The sequence below is a fragment of the Trametes versicolor genome (genome assembly GCF_000271585.1).
Source record: "Trametes versicolor FP-101664 SS1 unplaced genomic scaffold TRAVEscaffold_13, whole genome shotgun sequence".
In the NCBI taxonomy this organism is placed as follows: domain Eukaryota; kingdom Fungi; phylum Basidiomycota; class Agaricomycetes; order Polyporales; family Polyporaceae; genus Trametes; species Trametes versicolor.
Window position 1 is genome coordinate 194521 of NW_007360333.1, and position 21583 is coordinate 216103.

General features: G+C 59.6%; 8 protein-coding genes across 8 annotated transcripts; 5 read left to right on the forward strand and 3 right to left on the reverse strand.

Annotated features, from left to right (window-relative positions):
- Positions 1–550: 550 nt before the first annotated feature.
- Positions 551–2251, reverse strand: TRAVEDRAFT_52986 (uncharacterized protein; the record flags this gene model as incomplete). The annotated part of the gene is made up of 1 exon (XM_008045955.1): positions 551–2251. One exon carries the CDS (start codon positions 2249–2251, stop codon positions 551–553), a length of 1701 nt encoding a protein of 566 aa, XP_008044146.1.
- Positions 2252–2483: 232 nt separating this feature from the next.
- Positions 2484–4519, forward strand: TRAVEDRAFT_31761 (uncharacterized protein). The gene is made up of 2 exons (XM_008045829.1): positions 2484–2606; positions 2656–4519. The coding sequence occupies exon 2, from the start codon at positions 2777–2779 to the stop codon at positions 4418–4420; it is 1644 nt and encodes a 547-aa protein (XP_008044020.1). The 5' UTR covers positions 2484–2606; positions 2656–2776; the 3' UTR covers positions 4421–4519.
- A 1209-nt stretch (positions 4520–5728) lies between these two features.
- On the forward strand, positions 5729–7583 carry TRAVEDRAFT_74946 (uncharacterized protein; the record flags this gene model as incomplete). The annotated part of the gene is made up of 2 exons (XM_008045956.1): positions 5729–5787; positions 5837–7583. The coding sequence occupies 2 exons, from the start codon at positions 5729–5731 to the stop codon at positions 7581–7583; spliced, it is 1806 nt and encodes a 601-aa protein (XP_008044147.1).
- Positions 7584–7885: 302 nt separating this feature from the next.
- Positions 7886–8311, reverse strand: TRAVEDRAFT_40297 (uncharacterized protein; the record flags this gene model as incomplete). Its single annotated transcript, XM_008045881.1, has 4 exons — positions 7886–7939; positions 8007–8069; positions 8131–8212; positions 8277–8311. The coding sequence occupies 4 exons, from the start codon at positions 8309–8311 to the stop codon at positions 7886–7888; spliced, it is 234 nt and encodes a 77-aa protein (XP_008044072.1).
- A 1695-nt stretch (positions 8312–10006) lies between these two features.
- On the forward strand, positions 10007–11445 carry TRAVEDRAFT_40298 (uncharacterized protein; the record flags this gene model as incomplete). The annotated part of the gene is made up of 5 exons (XM_008045882.1): positions 10007–10205; positions 10290–10573; positions 10714–10851; positions 10915–11053; positions 11339–11445. The coding sequence occupies 5 exons, from the start codon at positions 10007–10009 to the stop codon at positions 11443–11445; spliced, it is 867 nt and encodes a 288-aa protein (XP_008044073.1).
- A 68-nt stretch (positions 11446–11513) lies between these two features.
- TRAVEDRAFT_52991 (uncharacterized protein) lies at positions 11514–13321 on the forward strand (the record flags this gene model as incomplete). The annotated part of the gene is made up of 4 exons (XM_008045957.1): positions 11514–11585; positions 11642–11823; positions 11886–12814; positions 12882–13321. 4 exons carry the CDS (start codon positions 11514–11516, stop codon positions 13319–13321), a joined length of 1623 nt encoding a protein of 540 aa, XP_008044148.1.
- Positions 13322–13744: 423 nt separating this feature from the next.
- Positions 13745–15369, reverse strand: TRAVEDRAFT_67138 (uncharacterized protein; the record flags this gene model as incomplete). Its single annotated transcript, XM_008045958.1, has 3 exons — positions 15110–15369; positions 14976–15047; positions 13745–14896 (listed from the first exon to the last, which is right to left on the reverse strand). Exons 1-3 carry the CDS (start codon positions 15251–15253, stop codon positions 13745–13747), a joined length of 1368 nt encoding a protein of 455 aa, XP_008044149.1. The 5' UTR covers positions 15254–15369.
- A 2779-nt stretch (positions 15370–18148) lies between these two features.
- On the forward strand, positions 18149–20968 carry TRAVEDRAFT_174632 (uncharacterized protein; the record flags this gene model as incomplete). The annotated part of the gene is made up of 4 exons (XM_008045959.1): positions 18149–18319; positions 19277–19608; positions 19676–20065; positions 20142–20968. Coding segments are annotated over 4 exons (1719 nt in total), but the record flags the coding sequence as incomplete, so codon positions are not given.
- Between the last annotated feature and the right edge of the window lie 615 nt (positions 20969–21583).

Consider the following 21583-nt stretch of genomic DNA (forward strand, 5'->3'; position numbering starts at 1 on the left):
GGTGCTGTTCGTCAAGTGTGGCTAGAATTAATCTAGCGAAATTGCTCATCAGTCAGAGAGCGCGGGGACGGAGGAGTTAGTGGCTCACAAGTTTCGCAGAAAGTTGTGGTTGGAGGGCAGGAGGCTGTAGGTGAGGTGTCAATAGAATCTTGCTCCTTATAAGCCACATCCGCATTGACCCAACACTGCATACCATGCCCCTGATCGGCCCGGGCGTACTGATTGTTCACGCCGGTGCCCACCGCATTGTCCTTACATTTCACAACTGCAAACAACTGTCTCTGTAAGCGGCGTGGCCCAAAAGACGGTCGAATCCCTTCCATCATGCGCACGAGACTGATCGTGTTTGAAAAGAAGGGGCATAACGTATAGCGATTACTCTGAAAGTTCAAATTTCAGAGGATGATCACAACCGAAGAGAGTAGGCTGACGCCACTGCACCTAGTAACGATAGCCATATCGACCAAACGGAATCGACACTCCCTTGCGACCACAATAACATGTCAGCATGCGAGCAAACAAGGTGGCATGGACAAGTACGTACCGCCATCTATGTCAGGTTGCGTTCGTACACCAAGTTCTCCACGAGCGAGCCGAGAAATTCGGTGTACAGCGTTTTGCACTGCTCGAAGTACTCATCCGTCCGATGGTAGTCCAGCTCCAACGACAGCTCTCCAAGGGCTTTCTTCCACCCGAGCACTTCCTTCCGCGCCGCAAGCATCGACAGCAACCCTGGCAAGATTCCCTGCAGGTGAACATCGAATCCCTCTACCCGCAGAGTGCGCAGCTCAGGGCAAACGAGACGGTCCTCGTCGCTGGTCCCAGTAGGCGCAAACTCCGGGTTCAGGCTGGAGATGACGGGGCACGGCGGATCCCCCGGCCTCCCCCTCCCAAGTCCGAGTATCGCGAGCTTGCGCAGCTGCGCGAACGGTGCGAGGGCGGCGCGCCAGTCTATGAGCGGAATTTTGTACGATTCCGTATCGATGCGCAGGTCCTCGAGCGGCGCGAGGGCGCAGATGCTCAGGACGTCCTGGAAGAGAAGCGGTGTTGCTCGTCGCGTTAGATCGGGATTCGTGATCGAGAGCGTGAAAGTAGGCCCGGGGCTGTCTTCGGAGTCCGGCGGAGCATCGGCGTACGTCACGAGTTTGCGTTCATCGTGGTAGAGCTGCACCCTCGCAGTGTTGAGACCGGAGAGGAGGGAGAGCAGGCCAGTCCGGTCGTCGGGCATGACAGCGAGAAACCCGAGCGTGAAGTCCGCAGCCGGTGTCTGGTCTGTGATGTACCAACGTATCGTGACATGCGCGGTGGGCGGGAGAGAGAGAACCGACAGCGTGTGCTTGGCAGTCCTGGTATCGGTGTCTATGTGAAGCCACCGCAGTTTAGAGACCGCGGTCCGCACGATGTCTGTGGCGGCAGGAGAATCTACATCCCGACAACACACGTTCTTGATGTGGAGCTCCTCTATGTTGATACAGGAATGCAGGATCCTCGTGAACGTGTCCAACGTCGGCATGCGGTCTTCTTCGGTCCAGTTACACAGGTGGAGGGTCGTCAGTTGCTGAAGGATTGACGAGGGACGGATATCGATGCCTTTGATGATGGCATGGCGAAGCGCAGGAAGACAATGGGATGCTAGCTCGATGTCCGCATCCTGATCTTCAAGGGGAAGCCCGACGACGCTGAAATCGAAGCGTTCCAAGGCAGGCAGAGGATGACGCAGTAAAGCAGCGACGTGCGCCGTGTCTTCCTTGAGCATCGTGACCAGAGTTAGTTGGCGGAGGCGGCGTATGTGTGGAGTAAGAAGCTGTATCACTTCGCCAGCTAGCAGGGGGTAGGTGTGGGAGATAGTGACAGTTGCATTTCTGGATCGAGCGAGCCCCGTGCGCAGGTAGTTCAAACTGGTCCCGGCAACAAGTGTCCGCCACAGTACCGGGGTAGTTGAAGCGAGCGCAAGCCAATGGCGACAAACCTGTAGCATAGGAAGCCACTCAGTCTGACCTATGGGATCTGCACCATAGCTTTCTTGGACGGACTGCATGACAAGGACGAGTATTTCGGCTGGGAGCTTATTGATCGGCGCGCAGGCGTTGATGAGAGCGTTGGTCCCCAGAAGTTCGAGTTCCAGCCATTTCCTTCTCTCTTGAAGCAGTTCTTCCTCCTGTTTTGCAGCAGCGAAGGGCGTAGACATTGCAACACCTTTAATAGGCGGCAGCCCGTAGTATGGCGGCCACGAGTTAGGGTGGTCCGTCATGCTTTCTGCGACAAAAATATCATTATCAGCGCTATTTGAGCGTGCAGTTGTGTCGTGTAGATATGCCTACCTACGTCTCTGGGATCGAGGGCTTTTGGAAGACGATGGATGCTAGCAGAGCGCTAAGAGCGCTTTTTTGCGGGTACCACTGGAAGCCAAATAGAGCCAAATATACTTATGTCTAACGCTGATGATCGATGAGCGTCTAGCCGACTCGCGCATCCGTACCACGACGATCTCTTGATTGCTCTAGCACTCACAGTGCTTGCGTGCGACGATATCGCGCAGTGAATTCGGAGCAGGTGATGAATCCGAGACGGCGTCCTCAGCGACAGCAAGTACGCCAATCTACAAAGTGGGCACTTCTCCTCGGCTGTCTCACAAATATGTTCTCAGTCCTGCAGTGCGGACACTACGCCTCTCTTGGACCCCTTGAGGACGAGGCAGCTACGTCCGCCGTATTACGGCGCACAGGCGTTCCAGCACACGTCCACGACTACAGCATTGTACCCAGACGGGCGCGACATGCTCCTCGCTCAAGCACGAGAGAAGGAGCTCGAACTCCAGGGCGTTTACGCTCTCCTGAATGCCGGCGTACCCATCAACCAACTTCCCGTCGAGCTCCTTGTCGAAATCTTTGCCCGTTTCCAGAGTGTAGATGACCCCTCACACTACTGGGCCAACGTCCTTCGCGTTTGCAGACACTGGTTCGTCGTCGGCTCTACGGCGGGCAATCTTTGGACGAACCTCAAAGTCAGCGATAGCACTAACCTGTTGCGCACTGGCCTCTTCCGCTCAAGTGCAGCAGAGTTCAGTGTGGAGATGGTGTGTGCCCGGACCCACCCTCTCACGGAAGCCGCTGCTTTCGTTGCGCCCCACATGCATCGCCTTCGTGGCCTCCGGCTAGGAAGGATCCCATCTACGAGTGTCCCTGCTCTCGTCGAGTTTATGGACAACGCGATGCCTGCCCTGCGTCACTTTCACGCGACCGGGGATGAACGCGGTCGCAACCTTACCCTTCGCCTTTCTCCGGAGTGTTTTCCCCGTTTGGAAGACCTCCGGGTCTCACACATCTGCGTCTGGAGTAACCTGCCCATCTTCCCGCAATTACGAACTCTCCATATCTCCGGTCGCTCTGTCGGTGCGCCCACACTGAAGACCGCGACGTTGCTGGAATCACTGCGTCGCATGGAGAATATCGAGGACCTTGTCCTGTCCGGTGTACTGGTATCCGACCTCGGCGGGTCTCCGTCGTTCGCGAGCAAAGATCGCGTAGTGCTGAGGAAACTGCGCAAGCTCGTCGTGAACATGGAAGGGCCGCTCATCAAGCAGATGCTCTCCGTCATCACAATCCCTCCCGAAGCTACCGTCCACTTCAGCTCTCCTGTACGAGGCACAACAGCGGCGGGGAACTCCGCTAATATGGCGGGGATGCTGCCAGAGGACAGACGCGCCGGCCTCCCTGTGCTTGCCTGCATCACCGAGGCGTGGATCAACACGTCCGCCACCAAGCACATCGTAGCAGGATATACGGCGGCGGTGCCAGCTTCGACCAGGGGCGCGGTCCCCCCTGTGCTCTTCATCCTCGAGCTCCCCGAAGCCAACGACTTGGGAGGCGCAGCCGGTGCTGGAATCGGCCTTGCGGGCCTTGTCGAAGTCTTCCGTGACTCGCCGCTAGAGTCCGTCACCGTCGAGACGAGCTCTTCGATAGTTGCGCAGGTGGAGTGGCGGGATTTTTTCGCTGCGCTGCCGACTCTGCGCCGCCTGGACTTCACCACCATCCCGGACGCACTGGCCTTCACCCCAGACTTGATGTTCGCGGCGCTGGATCCTGGGCCTGGGGACACGTTGCCTCCCTCCAGCACGGTAGAGGAGGATGCAGGTCTTGGCACTGCCGCTGGCGACGTCGTCCTCTGTCCGAGTCTGCGGCGCATGCGATTGCATCGCTTTCCGGCCGACCTGAACGCGCTTCTGGATACAGTGGAAACGTGCTTGGAGAATCGGCGGCGGAGGCTGGGGAACGCGGGCGAGCACGCGCTCGAGGAGCTGGTGCTGAACGTGGTAGATCAGCCTAACCATGCGGCCTTCCTTGTCGCCAGGGCTGCGTTTGTAGAGCGGATGGTGCCGCTGGTGGGGACCTTCGCATGCCGTAACTCTCAATTTATCTAAGCTCGTCGCTGAGGGTGTTGCGATATAGGTAAGTACATATTTGTTAGATTTCTTGGTACATTTTATTTGCAGTTTCGTGAAATCTGCTGCACTCACTCGCTACAACCCATTGAACAGGGCCTTGATTGCGAGCCATTGAAGTTGGCAACCTGGCTAATGATATATGGCTCTGCCCATCTCCGTACGTTCACCTGCAGGTAGAAGGTAAGCAGCGGTTTCGGCACTGCTGGCGACCGTAGCCCGGCAACTTGAAGGGCCACGGCTGGCCACGGGCGCGCGGGCCACGGCACTCCCCGAGATCTGAGATCTGAACGAGTCAAACCATCCGACCCGCTGGGACTGCGACTTTCCGGCGGACTCTGACGGACGGCTCTCGGCGCCTCGTATAAGCCGGTGCCCAAATAGTAATGTAAGCGCCATAAACCCCCCTATATGGTAATGCCTCCGCTGGGCGCCTCGCTGTTATACCACGCGAGAACACTGTAGTACGTTACTGGATAGTTGGCTTCCGTAGAACAAACACAGTGCCGCCTCGAAAACTCATGCTATAGTATCAATGTACTCTTCTTGAGTGCTTAACACAAGTTCCAAGTGATAGAGAGATATTAGTCGGAGGAGTAAGTTCTTAGTAGTTTATTACTGATCTTATGAACTTGGAAGGGATGCTATAAAGCCCCACAAACTCGTATAACTTTTATCTGAGCGGGATAACACTTTACATGTTGTTCTGAAGCAATTTTTAAGCAACGCGGGGGCGATAGAAATGCTTAAGGGGGCGGGCCGTTGCTCACGAAGTCGCGCCACGCGCCGCGAGGTCGCGATTGCCTCGTAAACCACGCGCGACCTCGCGCGAGCCACGCGCACGTCGCGCTTGCTTACCTGAACGCTCAGATGGAAATTATATACTCGCGCGCATGTGTAAGATCTCTCCAATTCTTATTTACTCGCATTACCACCACCCGTAGTAGGCCCTATAGTGAGTTTAGTAGCGCCCTGTGAGAGGGCGCTTGATTAGGGGTTAATCTCCACGTACCTGCCTCAAAAGGTAGGTATCTCCTGTTATCTCCCTGATTATCACTCACGTGAGTCTGCCATCACAGTCTGGCGGACTCCGGCGGAGGATTGTCTCCCAGTGGGTCAGATGCTCTCGAACGAGTAGGATCTAGATTCTCGGCCCGCAGTCTGCGCTGCGCCTCTTGGGTGTGTTCCACATCCTCGCTTTTCGCTACTTCACTCTGTCTGCACGGATTTTGTCTAGCTTTCTGCGCTGTATACCGGTGCAAGTTGGACGTCACACGCCTCAACAAGATGGAGCCCTTCATGCGTCCGCGGAATCAGCGTCGGGTGCTCGGAGAGCAACATGTCAAGTACGTGCTGTGTTCTAATGCGTGGCGGATGCGTCACTCAACCGTATAGCACGGACACCACACCCCTCTTGGACCCCCTGAGGACTACGGAGCTCCATCCACCGTACTACGGGGTTCAGGCGCTTGAGCACATGTCTACGACCATAGCCTTAGATGCAAATGGACGCGGTGCGCTTCTTGCACAAGCACGCGAGAAAGAGCTCGAACTACAGGCTATGTACGCGCTGTTGAACGCTGGGGCACCTATCAACCGACTACCCGTCGAACTGCTCGTCGAGATCTTCAACCATATTCAGGGAATGGACCTCTCGCGCGCGTTTTTCTGGACCGATATCCTTCGCGTCTGCAGGCATTGGTTCGTTGTCGGTTCGACGGCCGCGAAGCTCTGGAAGAACCTCAAAGTCACGGGCAGCACGAACCTATTGCGCACCGGTCTAGCGCGCTCAAGAGGCGCGGAGGTCACCATAGAGATGATGAATCTTTTCACTCATCCCCTTCCCGAAGCCGCCCCCTTCGTCGCGCCCCACCTTCATCGTGTGCGTCGCCTCAGGCTCTGGAAGATCCCAGCCGATACCGTGCCTGCACTAGTCCAGTTCATGGACAATGACATGCCCGCGCTGCGGTGCTTCTTTGCCCATATCGATCCGCAAGCTGCTGAATTGATCCTTGACTTTTCTCCCGCACGCTTTCCTCGGCTGGAGGAGCTCAGGGTCTCGCGCATCCACATCTTTGGCGACCTCTCTGTCTTCGCGCAGCTGCGAATTCTCAGTCTCACCGGCTGCGTCCGCAGCACCCCCATGTTGAAGACTGCGACCTTCCTGGACGCCCTGCGCCGCATGGAGAACATCGAAGAACTCGTGTTGTCCAACATACGGGTCTGCGACCTCGGCAGCGCATCGCCATTCGCGGGCATGGACAGTGTGGTGCTAAGCAAATTGCAGAAGTTTGCCGTGACTAATACAGAAGGACCGCTCATCAAGCAATTGCTCTCCATGATCACTCTCCCCGCCAGCGCCACCATCTCTTTGAGTGCCCCCCAACAGGGCGAAACACTCGCGGGGAACACCGCGAACATCAACGCGTTCCTTCCCAAGGATAGACGCTGTCTACCCATCCTCACCACCATCGTAGAGGCGCACATTGTCATGTTCTCCGACGTCCATTGTGTCGAAGGATACACGACCACACCAGCTCCAATTACGAGTGACGGCGCTTCTCTCGACTTGAGGCTCGATGTGCCCGACGACGGCTTCGGCGATGACTTAAACGTCGGCCCCGAGGACGTCATCGAGGTCCTCCGCGACTCGCCGCTGGAGTACGTCACCATCGAGGTCAGCTCCGCGGTCGTCTCCCAGGTGAACTGGCGAGACTTCTTCGCGGCGAACCCGACGTTGCGCGTCCTGGATCTCGTTGTATCCGAAGACACCCTGCTCGTCTCCTTCGACGTGATCTTCTCGGCGCTGGACCCCGGAGATGCGCCGGCGCCTGCAGCCCACGGCGCAGGGGCCGACGCAGGCCCCAGCGCGGACATGGTGCTCTGTCCGAAGCTACGGTCCTTGCGTTTGTACGGGCTGTCCGCGACCCCAGCCACGCTCTTGGATACCGTGTCAGCAAGCCTGGAGAACCGACGTCGCAAGCTGGGGAAGCCGGGCGAGCACGCGCTCGACGATCTTGTGTTGGGCCTGGTGGACCATCCCGATGAATTGGCCTTCCAAGAGCAGCACCTCGCTTTCTCGGAGCGGTTGGCGCCGCTCGTTGGGGTCCTGGACTTCCATACAGGGGAGGCCAGTTGGTAGGTCCGTCGAGGATGCTGTATTGTACGTAGTGTACTTTGCTTTTTAGTCTAACTTTTTATGGCTGCTTAATCTATGCCGCGTCGCGGAGATCATCTGCTCCCATTGCATGGCATGAGAGTCGCGAAGGCAATCTACATTCGAATCTGATATCTATTCACCCCGCCACCTATCTTTCTGCAGTCGTGCTATCGATACTGGTACAGCCTGAAAGCTCGTATCATCAATCCGTGACTTGGCCACTATACTTTCAACCTAATCACGTCCGTCTTGCGTCGCGAGCACGCACAAATCGTGTTCAACCATCATTCGGCTTCCTTTACCTCGTTCAGCTCGTGCGCAAGCTTCACCACATCGTTCTAGGGGCACATCCGTACACGTCAGACGACAACATTAAGCTTGGACGAGTTTGAACACGCTACGCACCCCCTTCCGTGTTATCTTCACAGCGGGGTCTCCCTCTCGCGCAGTGCGAGTGATCGTGTTCCTCTACGGAGCGACGACGCCAAGTCAATACAGACTCTGAGAGAGGAATATTGTGTGCATTCACCTTGTTGCTGGTCACCTGTGCCTTTCCCTCCTCGACGATCTCCGCGATATCGCCCTCGACATTCCCGTTGCCCCAGCGCCACCTGCGTCGCGTTGCGCACTGCATGAGGGACGTCATGTAAGAGACCGTTAATGGCGACGACGTACGATACGTGCTGTCCTTCCTCAAGCTTGTCGGCCATGGTGATGCAGTATGTTCGTAGGAAATGAAAGGAGAGATGGAGGCGCGAATCAAGACGATCGGCCAACCTTCAAGGTATATATATCGACCGTCCTCGACAAGCCCCACCTGTCAACCTGCTCTTCACAGAGTCGGCTTAGACGTCACGATCCACATCCAGTAAGGCCGTCTCCATACTCGGACGATCGCGCGCAGAGCATCGCGCTATGACGTTCCCTGGTTCCTCTCGGTTCCGCGCCTTCTGACTTATGCTACCCGGGTGCAGCCGAGCCAGACAGTACACCACAAAGGATGCAGAGAGGCGGAAAGCCATACATCAATCAAGACTTAGTAGCTTATTGTCACCTCTCTTGACTCGGTTCCGTGTTCTCTCTGCCTCTCTCCATCCATACTATTGTGCCCGCGGCGGCTTCGGCTGCTGCACCTTCCCTCCCCCTTACGTATGTCAGACGATCGCTCGCTCACGCTCTCGTAGACACCAGTTTTGTATTGCCTACCATAGGGCCAGGCCCTCGAGGGCAATAAACGAGGATACAAACAAAAAACAAAAAAAACTTGGAAGATATCGAGGACGAACCAAAGTCGCATTTCCCCCCTGCCCACTAGCGGAACTTGAGCGGAACCCTCGCCGCGCCGGCAGTGGATTTATGGGTTGTGATCGTATCCGATCTTGTCAAAGAAGTGGATCTGGTCCTTGTTCGCAGACGGAGATACAGCGATGTTGTGCACTGGTGCATCGCCCCAACGCTACAGTCGCAAACGGTGGCGTCAGTATGAGCACTATGAATGCAGAAAATAGAGGAACCGGGGCCGGAAGGTACCTTGAGGTAAACGTCGTAGGTGTGGTTGAGGAGCTCGAAGAGCTTCATGTACGCCTCGTCGCACTAGAAGTCCACGCCGACGATCTCGAAGTTGCTCCAGACTATACATGCGCGCCGTGTTAGCACCTAGCTTCGGACTTACGTGCGAGAAGTACTCACGTAGGTTATACGAATCACCTCCATCGTCGGACATGTATTCCATCACATTGTTGAGCACAACGTACTGCAGGCACTTCATGATAGCAATCTGCATGGCGCATGCAGTGGAATTACTCGTTAGTAGCCTGATCGTAACACATGGCGCGGGTTTAATCAGGTTTAATCCAAACCAGGCGCGGCATCCCAGAGCGTTGGGATGGTCGCTAAAATCTCAAATTCAGGCTATGTCCGACGTCCTCGTCCAAGATTGCAAGTCAATACTAGTTCAGTGTTCAGTGGGCGCAGATGGTGTAGGCTCAGCGGCGTGAATGTACTGAGTATGAGGTTATGATTTTGCTTGAGCGGTGCCAGGTGTTGGTCATCTTTGGTCGCATCCGCGCTACTCGTCGATTGGCTTTCTTGGCTGTGCGTCGCACCCCCATACGCGGCTCCGCACGAGCAAAGTAGATAGCAAGCAGAGCGCAGATCAATGGTCGCGGATTCAGACCAAGAAGCCGGCTCGCCAGCAGGAAGTGCGTGACGCTATATTGTGACAAGGTACAACATCACATCACAGCGTGAGCCCGTAACTCCCCGTAACGCTCCTCCGACCACTGGACGCGATCGCACCTCTTGCTTCCTGCCCTCACCACCCCGCCTGTGTGCTCTCATCCCTGTTGTGAGGACTAGACCGACGTATTCTGCGTTATATACCCTGCTGCGTGCTACCAGCTTGAATGGAAAGCCCGCCTGCGAAGCGCTTGAAACTCGACCCTCCTTCGGAATCCCCAAATCCCCCGGAAGCAATCGAACCCGATGAGCTTGAGGACACCGACGGAGAGAACTGCAGCATATGCTTGCAGCCTTATGCAGACAGGACCGTGATACCAACCTGCTCGCACGAGTTCTGCTTTGAGTGTCTCCTCATCTGGACCGGTGAGTGTCGTACATGTTCGTGAAGGAACGACACTACTCCTTGTCATCTCTTCAATACCCCCGCAAGTACTTATGACCGTATAGAGCAGTCTCGCCGCTGCCCATTATGCTCGCAGGACATCGGTAAATACCTCATGCACCATATTCGGTCAAAATATGATTATCAAAAGCATTACTTGGCCCCATTGCGCTCCGCCGACGAACCCCAGGCCGTTGCCGCCGCTCGTCAGCATGCACGGCAGCGTGCTGTACGCCGCAGAGAGGTTGAATGGGGGCGTAGGCGACAACGAGAACTTGAAGAGCTTGACGAGCTCGAACGAGCTATCGAGAAGCGGAGGTGGGTTTACCGGCATGAGTTCTATGCTATGGTGAGTCGAAGCCCCTTAGAGGATCTTATATTCGAGTAGTTTCCGCCATTGTAGCCCCATCAATTGAGGCGCCACATCCATTCCACGTCCAAGTTGTGTACCCGTTCATCAGCCTAACCATAACCTTACTCCTGCTGTAGCATGTCGCTTCCAATCCGTACACCCGTTACCGCCCATTTCCTACCCCCGCGCAATTTTCTGCATCTCAGGACTATATCTCCAGGGCAACTATATTCATACGCCGGGAGCTGAGGGTATGGACAGGGTTGGACGTAGAGGTTAGTCGCCGGTTTTCCCGTGCGCTGTATTCTAGGACATCATGTTCACACTCATTGATTTAGTTCCTGACTACCTTCACGGTGTCTCTCATGAAGTCCTTGGACATCCGCTCTGAACCGGCCGTAAGGTTACTGTCCGAGTTCCTGGATATGGACGCAGATCGCGGCCACGAACACGACAATGCAGAGCACTTCGCACATGGTAAGTTTGTGACGCCCGGCTGTTGATGACCCTCCGATGCTGCTACCAGACATCGTGAGGCGTTGCTGATGGACACGGCGGGCCTCCCCGAGTATTGTACCGGGCATAATGGGTAGCTTTATGCTCGCTTACACGATGACGTGCCGAAGTCTTGTGTGGTGTCGTCGCAGGGTTACCTTTTGACTTGCGTTTGCTCGGTGCAGTATCCGTGGATGTCTGCCGTGGGATGTGCTCTCGTGATCATGCCTTCCATTACTGACTGGGCGCGCCGCACATTTCCATTAGAACTCTATTGCTATCTTCGGTCGCCTTACCGTGATCTTGCGGCATACGATCGAAACGTGCAGGTGGGCTGTCTTATTGTGTTCACATCTGCCAGTCAGCATGCTTAGGCCAAACCCCACCAGTACGACGTCCCCGCTGGCGTCCCCCCGCCCGACGTCTTAAACTATAATCGACGATGGCAATCGCGTTCTCGCTCTCGGTCACGCTCAGCGCCGCGTACTCGTCTCCGGTCGCAGAGCAGGCCTTCGTCTGCCTCCCCGTCAGGCCTTCGCAGCCCTCGTCCTGTTTCTCGCCCTCGTCTAGACCGAGAGGATCACGCCACTGCCTCCACCCATCACTCTTCTCGAAGACATCGAGATGGAGATGCGGGGACAGCACGCAGGAGTCCTAGGCCGTCTCGGAGCGGTCGCCCCGACACAGAGCAGCTTCCCAACCCATCGGAAGGTCGACAGTCCAGGAGCAATCATCGCTCTCCGTCTGACGGAGTTCCCACCCCGCGAAATGGCCTTCCGCAGGCGCCGCGAGACTCTCACCTCAATAGAAACAGGTACGACGGGAAGGGGAAGGGAAAGGAACGCGCGGACGATAGTGCGGACCAGTCGGACGGCTGGAGCCGCGCTGACAGCCCACGCGAGGAGGACATGACCTCTCGTGGCAATGTTAATGCCGGCATTCTAGGGAACGCAAAGAATAGGACCCCCTCTTGTGCCAACGGCGGCAGCGAAATGACCCCTTCTGCGTTATCGACGCCGCCACGCTCTGCGGATCTGTCCGCCGCAATAATACAGAACGTCCGGCCAAGCCCCGTCGTCTCCCGCGTCGCACCTCCTATCGGTTCTGCAGATAAGACTAAACGCACCGATCACGTACTACCCTCCGGCGGCGACGACAATGCTCAAGCTTCAACGTTGCAGAAGCCGTCGATGGAAGGCAAGCAGCCCGTGCGCGTCCGACGGAACCCTTGGCAGACCGTACAAGAATACCTTTCGGGTGGCGCTAGCGGTCCGCATCCTAGTAAGCACGGCGACAAAGCGTCGAACGCCGGGCTAGCCTCAGAGGCTCGGTCACAAGCCCGCCAAAGTGCAGTATCAAATCCTCGTGGTGGGGCCCTCCGCCCTGAAGATCCCTCGTCATCCGGCGAGGGTATGCCTTCTCTGCTCTTACGCTTGTCAGATCCTACTCCGCCGTCCGCTGCAGCCGTTCAACACGTTGCGCATGCGGTCCCAGACGCAGCCCGAGGACACCTTCCGGTCCACGAGGGCGGCAAGGGCATATCCGCTCCGGAAATTATGGCACGCACACGAGCTCGTCTAGCCAAGGCGGATGAACATTCAGCCGTGTCCTCTCCGAGTGTGCCGCCATCCGTGCAGCATCCCGGTACCGGAAGCCAACCCTCGACGGCCAACAATGCAAAGCAGGGCAGTGACGTGGGTGCCGTGGAGCACATGTCCTCGGAGGACGCTGCTCAACCCAGAGGTCGGACTCTACACTGCCACTTTAGCTGCTTCTCTCGTGGGCTAACTGCCATGTCGTCCCGGATTAGGTGCCGCAGGGCCCGCGCTCGCCGCATCCGCTGATCCACGCACTCTGCTCCTGCAGAAGCTCGCGGCCGAGAAGCGCGACGCAGCGGACATTCCCACCGCTGAGAAGGCCCCAGTGTCAGCTGCGCGCCGCCCGTCTGTTCCTATGGCGCTCGGAGGGGCTGACCGCACGCGCGCCGCGGAGGGGGCACCCCCAAAGGCCGCCCCGGACGTCGTGCCTGCGGAGCGGATTGCCGAGCGCAAGGAAGCGGAGCTGCGTAGCCAGGCACAGCTCCGCGCGAGGCTTGCGGCCGCCAGGCGGGCTGCTCTTGCTCAGCCTCAGCGGAGCACGGTGGGTTCGGGAGACGCGTCCGGGACCTCGACAGGGACGGTTGATGGCGACCTCGCGGTGCAGGAGTCGGCGCTGCGGAGCAGGCTCAAGGGGCGGCGGGCGGAGACGTGACTAAGTACAATTGGGGCGTGTTTGCTGTACGCTAGCTAGATCAAGCAGCTATTACTACTCTTCCTGGTGGGGCATACGCTACAGATGCGGAGAGCCGCGTGGTAGTGACAGACGAATATACGACGCAGTATTGTATCGAGAGGGAGCTAGAGCTAAACGATTGACGGTGCCTCGATGGGAACGAAGGGCGGGGCGGGAGCGGGAATTATACTACGTATAAGGTGTGTGGTACGGGAGGGGGCGCGATTAAGGGTAGGCTAAGCCCGCTCCGGAGCATTATGTGGCAGGGTACAGTTCGCAATTACGCGTGAGTATACGTGGTCGGGGTCGTGAAGACGTCGAGAAACGATCGTGGGGGGAGGGGCGTGAATATACACGGGGAGGCAATAGGGCGAGCGCGTGCTCTTGGGCGCTAGGTTTACATTAGCGATTACTAGATGTGTGGTGTTCGTCGGGGGATTCGTGGAAGCCGGGTCGTGCAGGGTGCTGTAACGGCGCACGGCCTGCAGAAGATCGTATGGGGTCGAAACGAGCGCGGGGAGTCGGCGAGCGCGGACTGCGTAGAGAGGAAGGGGAGCGGGGGCCCATAGGCACCACCGTAGAAATGCTGGGCAGGGGCTCGCCGCGGAAGGGAGAGGTTGCGGTGGGGGAGGGGGCGCCAAAGGGCGGTGCGACGCCATGGGGCAGAGCAGGTGGCGACCGCCTTCGCGTGTTGTACGGCGAGAAGGCGGGGTCATCCCACTGCGGCTGCGGCTGCAGCGTGAACGGCGGGGGGATGTTGAGCGGCTGCCGCGGGGCAGAGAAGTCGACGATGGGCTGCGGGAGCGTGCGGGCGCGGTCGTCGAGTGCGCCAGGGAACCTTGAGCCAGAGCTGGGGCCGGCCTCGAGCGAGCTGAGCGAGGCGAGCGACGGGTACGAGCCACCGATGGGGCTGCTCGCGGGGCCATGGCCGCGCGGGATGTTCGTTATGACCGACGGCAGGGACAGGGGAAGTCCAGGACCTTGCTCCCCTGCAGGACGCCCCGGACGAGGCGTCGTCCTGTACATCTCTGCCGTCTCCGTGCCGGAGGTGGAAGGGCGGGAGGAGAAACCTTGCATGCGGGCCTGAGCATGCGCCCGCCACCCGCCGCCCTCTGCGCCCTGGCCGCCCATCGCGTACTGGGGCCGCCGACTCGAGCCAGGGATGCCGGGGCCTGCGAGCTGGCTTGGGACGATGCTGGATCTCGGGTAGTCGTCGGCTAAGTACGGATCGCGATGCGCGTATGCGAACCGCTCGGAGACGGCGCTAGAAGGCGCGGTCGCGCCGCCGTACGGCATCTCCAAGCCGGCGGGGCCGCGCGCGAAGAAGCCTTCCGCGCTGGAGCCAGAGTGGGCGGTGGTCGTGGTCGGGCTGACCTCGCTCGAGGCGGAGCCCGGCGGCGCGTTCGTGAAGGGCCCAAACTGGGGCGGGCGTGTGAGGGGCGCGGACGTGGCGGGCTGCCCGCGCGGGCGGCGCGCTTTCTGGCGCTGGTTCTGGGGGGTAGCGACAGGGTCAGCGTCCGCGGCGCGCGGGAGGAAGTGAGTGATGTCGCTTACCTGGAACCAAATCTACGCGAGCACCGGGGCGAACATGAGATTCCGGGGCGGGGTCGCGGGGACAACGGGGGGCACGCACCTGCACTTTGCGAGCACTGAGCCCGATGGAGCGTCCGACCTCCTCGCGCATCTGCGTGGTGGGGAACCGGGACTGTGCGCGGGAACATGAGCCCTTGCGCGCCCGGCATCGAGCGCCGCGGGGGAAAGACGTACCTGCGCGAGCAGCGCATGCAGGACAGCCGCCTGATGCGGGGTCGTCAACGTTCGCGTCCGCTTCTTCTTGGGGGGCGGGCCCTCTGGGGCAGACTCGGATGCGGTGGTCTTGCTCGGGCCCGCTTCCATCTCGGTGTCGGCCATGTCGCCTTGCGAGGATGATGCGGAAGGGCTTGAGCGCTCAGCTATGTGCCCTGACGTGTGCCTGTCGGAATCCAGGTCGGAGGTGGGCGCAGCTGCCGTGAATGCTTCGACGCGCGAGGGTGAGGAGGCGGGAGGCGGGTGAGGAGGGGTGCCAGGGGTGGAGGAAGTTCCGTGGAGGGGTTGGGTTGCGCGGTCGGAAGGGAGTGTAGTATGTCTGTGGGGCGAATGGGGGTGGCGAGGGCTCCGCCGTTCGTCGGTCGGATTACTGGCAGAGGCCGGCACGTCTGCGGGGGTGCGTGACATATTCGTAGGGACAGAAAGCGAGCGAGCGAGCGATTACAGTTGAGTTCCGTGGGGGAGCGTGCGTTAATTAGGAGCGTGGACAATTAGAAGGAACCAGATTGAGTAACACGGCGTCGAAGGGGGTTCAAGCCTTCGGCGGGGCAATGATACAGACAGACCCAGGGAGCTTCAGCACATCGGTTCGGGGGGGAGGGAGGTTTGCCAGACCCGGAGACGGTCACGGACAGGAAGAAAGAGGGGAGCGCGAGTTGGAACCCCTCCCGCGTGGAAATAGCTTAGAAACGAGCGAGCGAGCGCGGGCGTCCATGATGAGCCCTTTGACGAAATAGAGCCGAAACCGAAACTTATCGTCACGATCGAGAGAGAATATTGCCACCACCCTGGGGAAACGATGAAGCCGTTGCGCAAGGGAGCGAGACTAGTCCCGATCGAGCCGCCCTGACGCCCGTGCCAAGGGCCCGTCGCTGGGTCCTGAGATTCTGACGCGGGAAATGCGTGCGACAAGTGCGAAGTCGACCTTGAACGCAGTCTAGAGCTTGTTACTAGGGAGGACGCGCGCGATGTCCGACGGGCCGGGTAACGCTAATATCTTCGGATGGCTACCCGCGTTTACGACGGCATTTCGGCGGCGGCCCGTCGAGCGTCGCGACGGACGCGAACGCGAGCCCGCGCGCGACGGTTTTTCTGCGCGCCGTGCAGGAGGAGGAGCTGCGTTTCTCCAGGGACGCACGCGAGGAGCAGGGCGATCGGGTGTGACCATGCGGGGAAAGCGTCACGGCGCGCGCGCGAGGGCGAGTTGCCTTTTCTCGATCGTTGGTGCTTGTTGATGCGCGAGATACTATCGCAGATCGCCCCGCGGGCGTCTCCCGCCCGAGCTGCTGCGCTTACCTGCGTCGTCAGGACCACTCGTCTGAATTTGTGGTCTCTGCCGATCGTCATCGACCATCAGCGACGGCAGGGCAACCAGGCCAGGCCGGTCAACCAACGCCCGCGCTTCGAGTTCGACGGCCTGCGCCCCATGTGCACACCTCCTCCCCGGCGCTGCGGCCGAGCGCACTTGCCCCGCAAGACGGGCCATTATCGACGCTGCGCGAGAGTAATTGAAGCAATTGAAGTTAATTACGTACGCCCGCCCGCAGACGCGTTCCGAGTCATCGACGTCGACGCTGAGTGCACCTGCACGCCGCCGCAAGCTTCGACGACCGTTGCCGCCCGGAGCGGTGGCGACGGGTGACAGCCGTGGAGGCGGCTGCGAGCAACCCGGAACGCCCCAGGCAGCTTTGCCGCTCCCTCGTCGTCATATCCCCCACCAAAACACGAGGCTACGGGCAGGCATGGTGGAGGGCTGGCGAGCACCGCAGCGAACCGAGTGCTCATTGACGTCCTTGTTCCTGATCGCAGCACGACGCCGCGGGGTCTGTTCAGGACGTGGCGGTCGCGGGTGAACCACTGGATGAAGTAGGCAGTCGAGCTTCCGCTCGCGGAGACGTGGAAATGTGGTGCAAGGTTCGAACAGGGTGCCCATGAGTGTGTCGCGCGGCTGTGGACTTCTTCGCTCCGGCGTTGTGAGCTGACGGCGCTTGCGTGCACTGTTTTGACAGGTCGGGCCCGCCGGATCGGGTCCTCAGATACAGCCGTGAAGCCGCGCTGTGGCTCTCGTAGATCCGTCCACTGGTTATGAGGTCGGTAACGTCAGGTATGCAACAGACCCCGCTGTCGCCCGGGAGCATTGGGGGGCATAGTCAGATATACCGGGAGCCTTCCCCACTGATGCTGACAGACACACCGATGAGCAAGGTACAGAAGGGACGAAGAGGAAGCCGCACAGGTCCGAAGTGTCCACTGCGAGGGAAAGCGTCCGGCGATTAACCGGGTTGCGCTGTGCGCCACAAGTTAATCGCGAGGCCGAGTCAGTCGACATCTTCTCAACGCTGGGAGTTCATTAGTGCCGTCAAGCCGATGACAGTCCTCGGACTTGCGTCCACCTATAACGGCAGTCGTTCATTATGGTTCATTATGCATAATGGACGAAGGTGCACCGGAGAAGATACGGGAGTGAATCTGGGCGTGCTGTCGTTAGGGGTTCTCCGGGATGCCCGCCAGGTGTACGACTGCGTTGACCACCACATTGTGTAAGATGGCTGCGGGTGAAGGCGTCTGTGCCATTCTGCGCAAACGCCCGGGCGGTCGAGAGCCTTCGTCTGGCTCTTCGCGGACAGATGAGCGTGTTTTATTACGAGAAGACGACCGCATGATGGCGACGAGCGATGATGGGGCGGCGGCTGGAGGGCAACCGCAAGAGCAGAGCAGCCGCCTGCTTTGAAATATGTGCTTCTACAGCTCGCGGCGACGCAACCGCGTGTCCAACATTTCAGGCCGAAGCAGCGTATACTGCGTCCGACCAGCCAATCAGCGGCCGTTGTTCTTGAAGCACACCGCCCGGCAGAACCCGAGGCGCGAAAGTGTCACGTCACGTGACCGCTGTACGCGTCTGTCACGGACGCGTTTGCCGCGTTTCGCCCTTTTGCCTCTTTCTCTCCCGCCACCACCACCCCATTCGAGACCCCGCCAAGCGCGCCGCGGTCGCTCCCGATGGTCTCCGTCGCGCACCCGGTCTACTGCCTCCCCACAACGCCCGCAGTAAAGTGGCTCGCCACGCAGGAGCGCAATCTCAGCAAGGAACTGCCCTACACCGACTCAGCCACAGAGGCGCCGGAGGATTATGTCTTGCGAACGTACCTCCAATTCCTATGGTTACCGCAGGTAAGGCTGTCCCGCACTTCTGTCCGATATTCCCGCACAAACTGCATGGACGCACACGGCGCGTACCGGTGCAGCCACGGAGCGCGGGAGGGTCCCAGTGACACCTCGTCGCTTCAGGGTTGCTCGAGGCTCTGCGTCCGTGGCGTCGCGTGAATGTGATGTGGGGTCCATGCAGTTCGTCTTATGCTGGACTACGTAACCACAGCGGGACGCCGACCCTGCATCCGCTTCGAGGATCCCGGGTGCCGGCAGGTCGTCGTTTTGGGAACTCGACTTTCCTCATGATATCCTTCCCGCAACCGCCCGCGGCATCCATGAATGTGTATCATATGTGTGGTGGAACCTGGCCGGCGTTCTCGTCCCGATCTTTTTCGGTTATGAAATGGGTGTGTACCCGTTCCAAGCGGTTGTACGACCGCTTCTGCGGTGCGGGGTACTCAAGCGGCGTCAGACGACCATTCTCGAGGGCGGACTTCCCACTCGGGGTCCATAACGCGAAGGATAATTCCCCTCGCGTCTTGGATCCGGTGGGTGGCCGATCTAACCACACCAGACGCTCAGCAACTCAGGCGGTAGCCGGACGCTCACCGCCCGGCAGTCTTCCGCCCGTTCATAATGGCGATATAGCGTCTGGGAGCCGATAGTGCATGGGTACAAGAACGCCAACATACGTCCTTCTGCGACGGCAATGAAAGTATCGCTTGGACGAGTCGTCTGACAAAAGCGAGGGTCGCTACCAGCTCCACGGACGAGCCTGCCAATCCCTGGAGCACTAGCCTGAACAGGCGTCGGAGCAACGCTCTAACTCCAGCCTCTCTGGTGATCCTACACATTGGGCCGTCAGGGCTGAGGCAGAGTTATTGCCGGACATGAACAATAGTGTCCTCACATCGCGAGCGTCTGCTTCCTACTTGCGACTGGTGTTTACGGACGGGCCGCTAACCACATTATCATTAGTCAATCATGCCGCTGCCTTTTCTCCTTCCAGCAATGCTGCGTGTTGCCCATGCATCTGCCTCGACCTCCGACACACCCATGACCCACCCCCTTCACTCGCTTCTGCAGCCTATCCTATTGACTTCGCGCGCGTCGTCCCAGAAGTACCACACCCGCATCTCGCAGGTGCTCACCGAGGAAAACGACGCCGCGGACGCGGAGGAAGAGTACATGTGGTCCGCATACCACAAGGACAAGACGAGCGATGCCGACATCCCGGAGGGGCAGGACGAGGACGAGGCGCACGACGAGCGGCTCAAGCACGCGTGGCTGGAGAGGATGGAGCGGCGCGAGTACGTCCCCCACGTGTTGCGCGCCACGAATACCCGGCCTCTCACACCCTTGTTGTGTGTTTGACAGGGTCCAGATCCAGATCCTGCTCCATTTCCTCCTTCTCACCCTGCCACGCCCCGGCGCCCCCTCGGCGGCGGCGGACGCCCCTCCAGATCCCACCCACTCGCTCCCGCTGCCACCGCCGCTGTCGCCCTCGAAGTCTAAGAAACGCAAGCGTCGCGCGCGTGGGAAGCCGCAGGCGCCCCAGCCGCCCTCGCAGACGCTCGAGGAGCGCCTCGAGAGCTACATGGACAAGCTCGCGATGTGGCAGCTCATGCGCTCCGTGGACAGCACGCTCGGGCGCGGGCGCGGGCACGCACAGTCAGCAAAGTCCGCGGCGAACGGCCTAGACGCCGCCACGGCCAAGGACGAGCGCGATTGGATGCAGGCGTTCTACGAGGACGTCGTCGAGCCGCTGTTCGTCTCCGCACCTTTCTCTATGGTCGCAGGCCATGCCGTGAGCTGACTGCGGCGCGCGCCTTTTTGTTTGCAGGTTCACGGGGAAAGTGCCAGAGCTCTGCGCGCTCTTCCGCTCGAAGCTCTTCCCGGACGCGGCGCATTCCGACGCGGACACGGTCGATCTCTCGCCGCCGGCGTCGCCCAAACCAGCGAGCAAGCGCCTCAAGGCGGCGGCTTCGTCTTCTGCTGCTGGCTCGTCGAAGGCGAAGTCAAAGGACGACGACGCGGCGCACCGCTCGCGATCGCGCTCGTTATCGGTCTCGCTCGAGCAGGAGCAGCGCGAGCGGTCGCGCTCCGTGAGCACCGCGCCTGGGGGCCTGCGGAGGCGCGCGATCGTGCGCGAGGTCAGCATGACCACCGTGTTTAAGGGCAAGGACCGCGCGAAGAGCAGAGGAGACCTCACGCGCACTGCGTCCAACCTCGGCCCCGGCCCTTCGCTCTCGCGCACGCAGAGCCAGACTCAACAGTCTGGGCTCGCAGCGAAGGAGAAGAGCGCGCAGGGCAACGTACTCGTCGCGGCGACCCCGACGAAGGCGCGAATGGCCCCGCAACCCGCCAAGACTCAGACGCGTCTGCCCGCGCTCTTTGGCGGATCCTCTTCACAGTCCCAGACGCAGTCGCAGAGGCAACCTCAGTCTCGCTTGGCGCGCGTAGACAGCCTCGACATCGATATCGACGCGGACGAGGACGCCTTCGCCACGCCCACCAAGGCGCGTCCGCGGGTCCACGCCAGACCGATCGCCCTCGATGACGTAGCGGAAGACGCGGAGGACGAGTGGACGCTGAACAGCTCCCCGGACGTCCTCCTCCTCGGCGCCCCCGGGTCTCAAGGATGGGACACGCCCGGTGCGACCACACCCCCAGCAAGCAGCAGCCCCGGCGAGCCACGCGGCTTTGGGCGCCCACGTAAACCAGACGAGCGGTCCCAGGGGCGGGTGTTAGTGGGGGATACGCCGACGAAGGCGCGCTGACGCCCGGGCGCGCTGCGCGATGCACCGCCGACTGTATGGGGTGTCGTATCTGGGGCACGCGCGTGTTGACAGGGTCCCTGTGTTCTAAGTACAATACATACAATGTCAATCACCTTCACCCACCACAAGGGCGCTGACAACAAGCCGAAGCCGTACGTGTTCCCTACTCCCATTGGCTTGCCGTGCCCAAGGCTCATCCTGTGCCGTCTCGTAGAACCATCTTCTAGTTCACGCCCACCAAAAGGCTGATCTTCTGCCTCGTCACCCATATCGTCAGCATTGCAGTTCTCGATGGCGCCTTCCCCGCCAGTCAGGGCCAGACTTGAAGACACAGGGAGTACCGCTGCCGTAAAAGTCGCTGTACGCGTTGGGGTACTTGTCGGTGAGGCGGGTCGCCTTGGAGACGATGTCGTCCGTGGCCATCCTCTCGCCATTGTCCGAGAGCGAGAGCTTGTCCAAAAATGAGGCAGTCGGGGAGACAAGCGTGTCAGTGGGGGAGATCGGA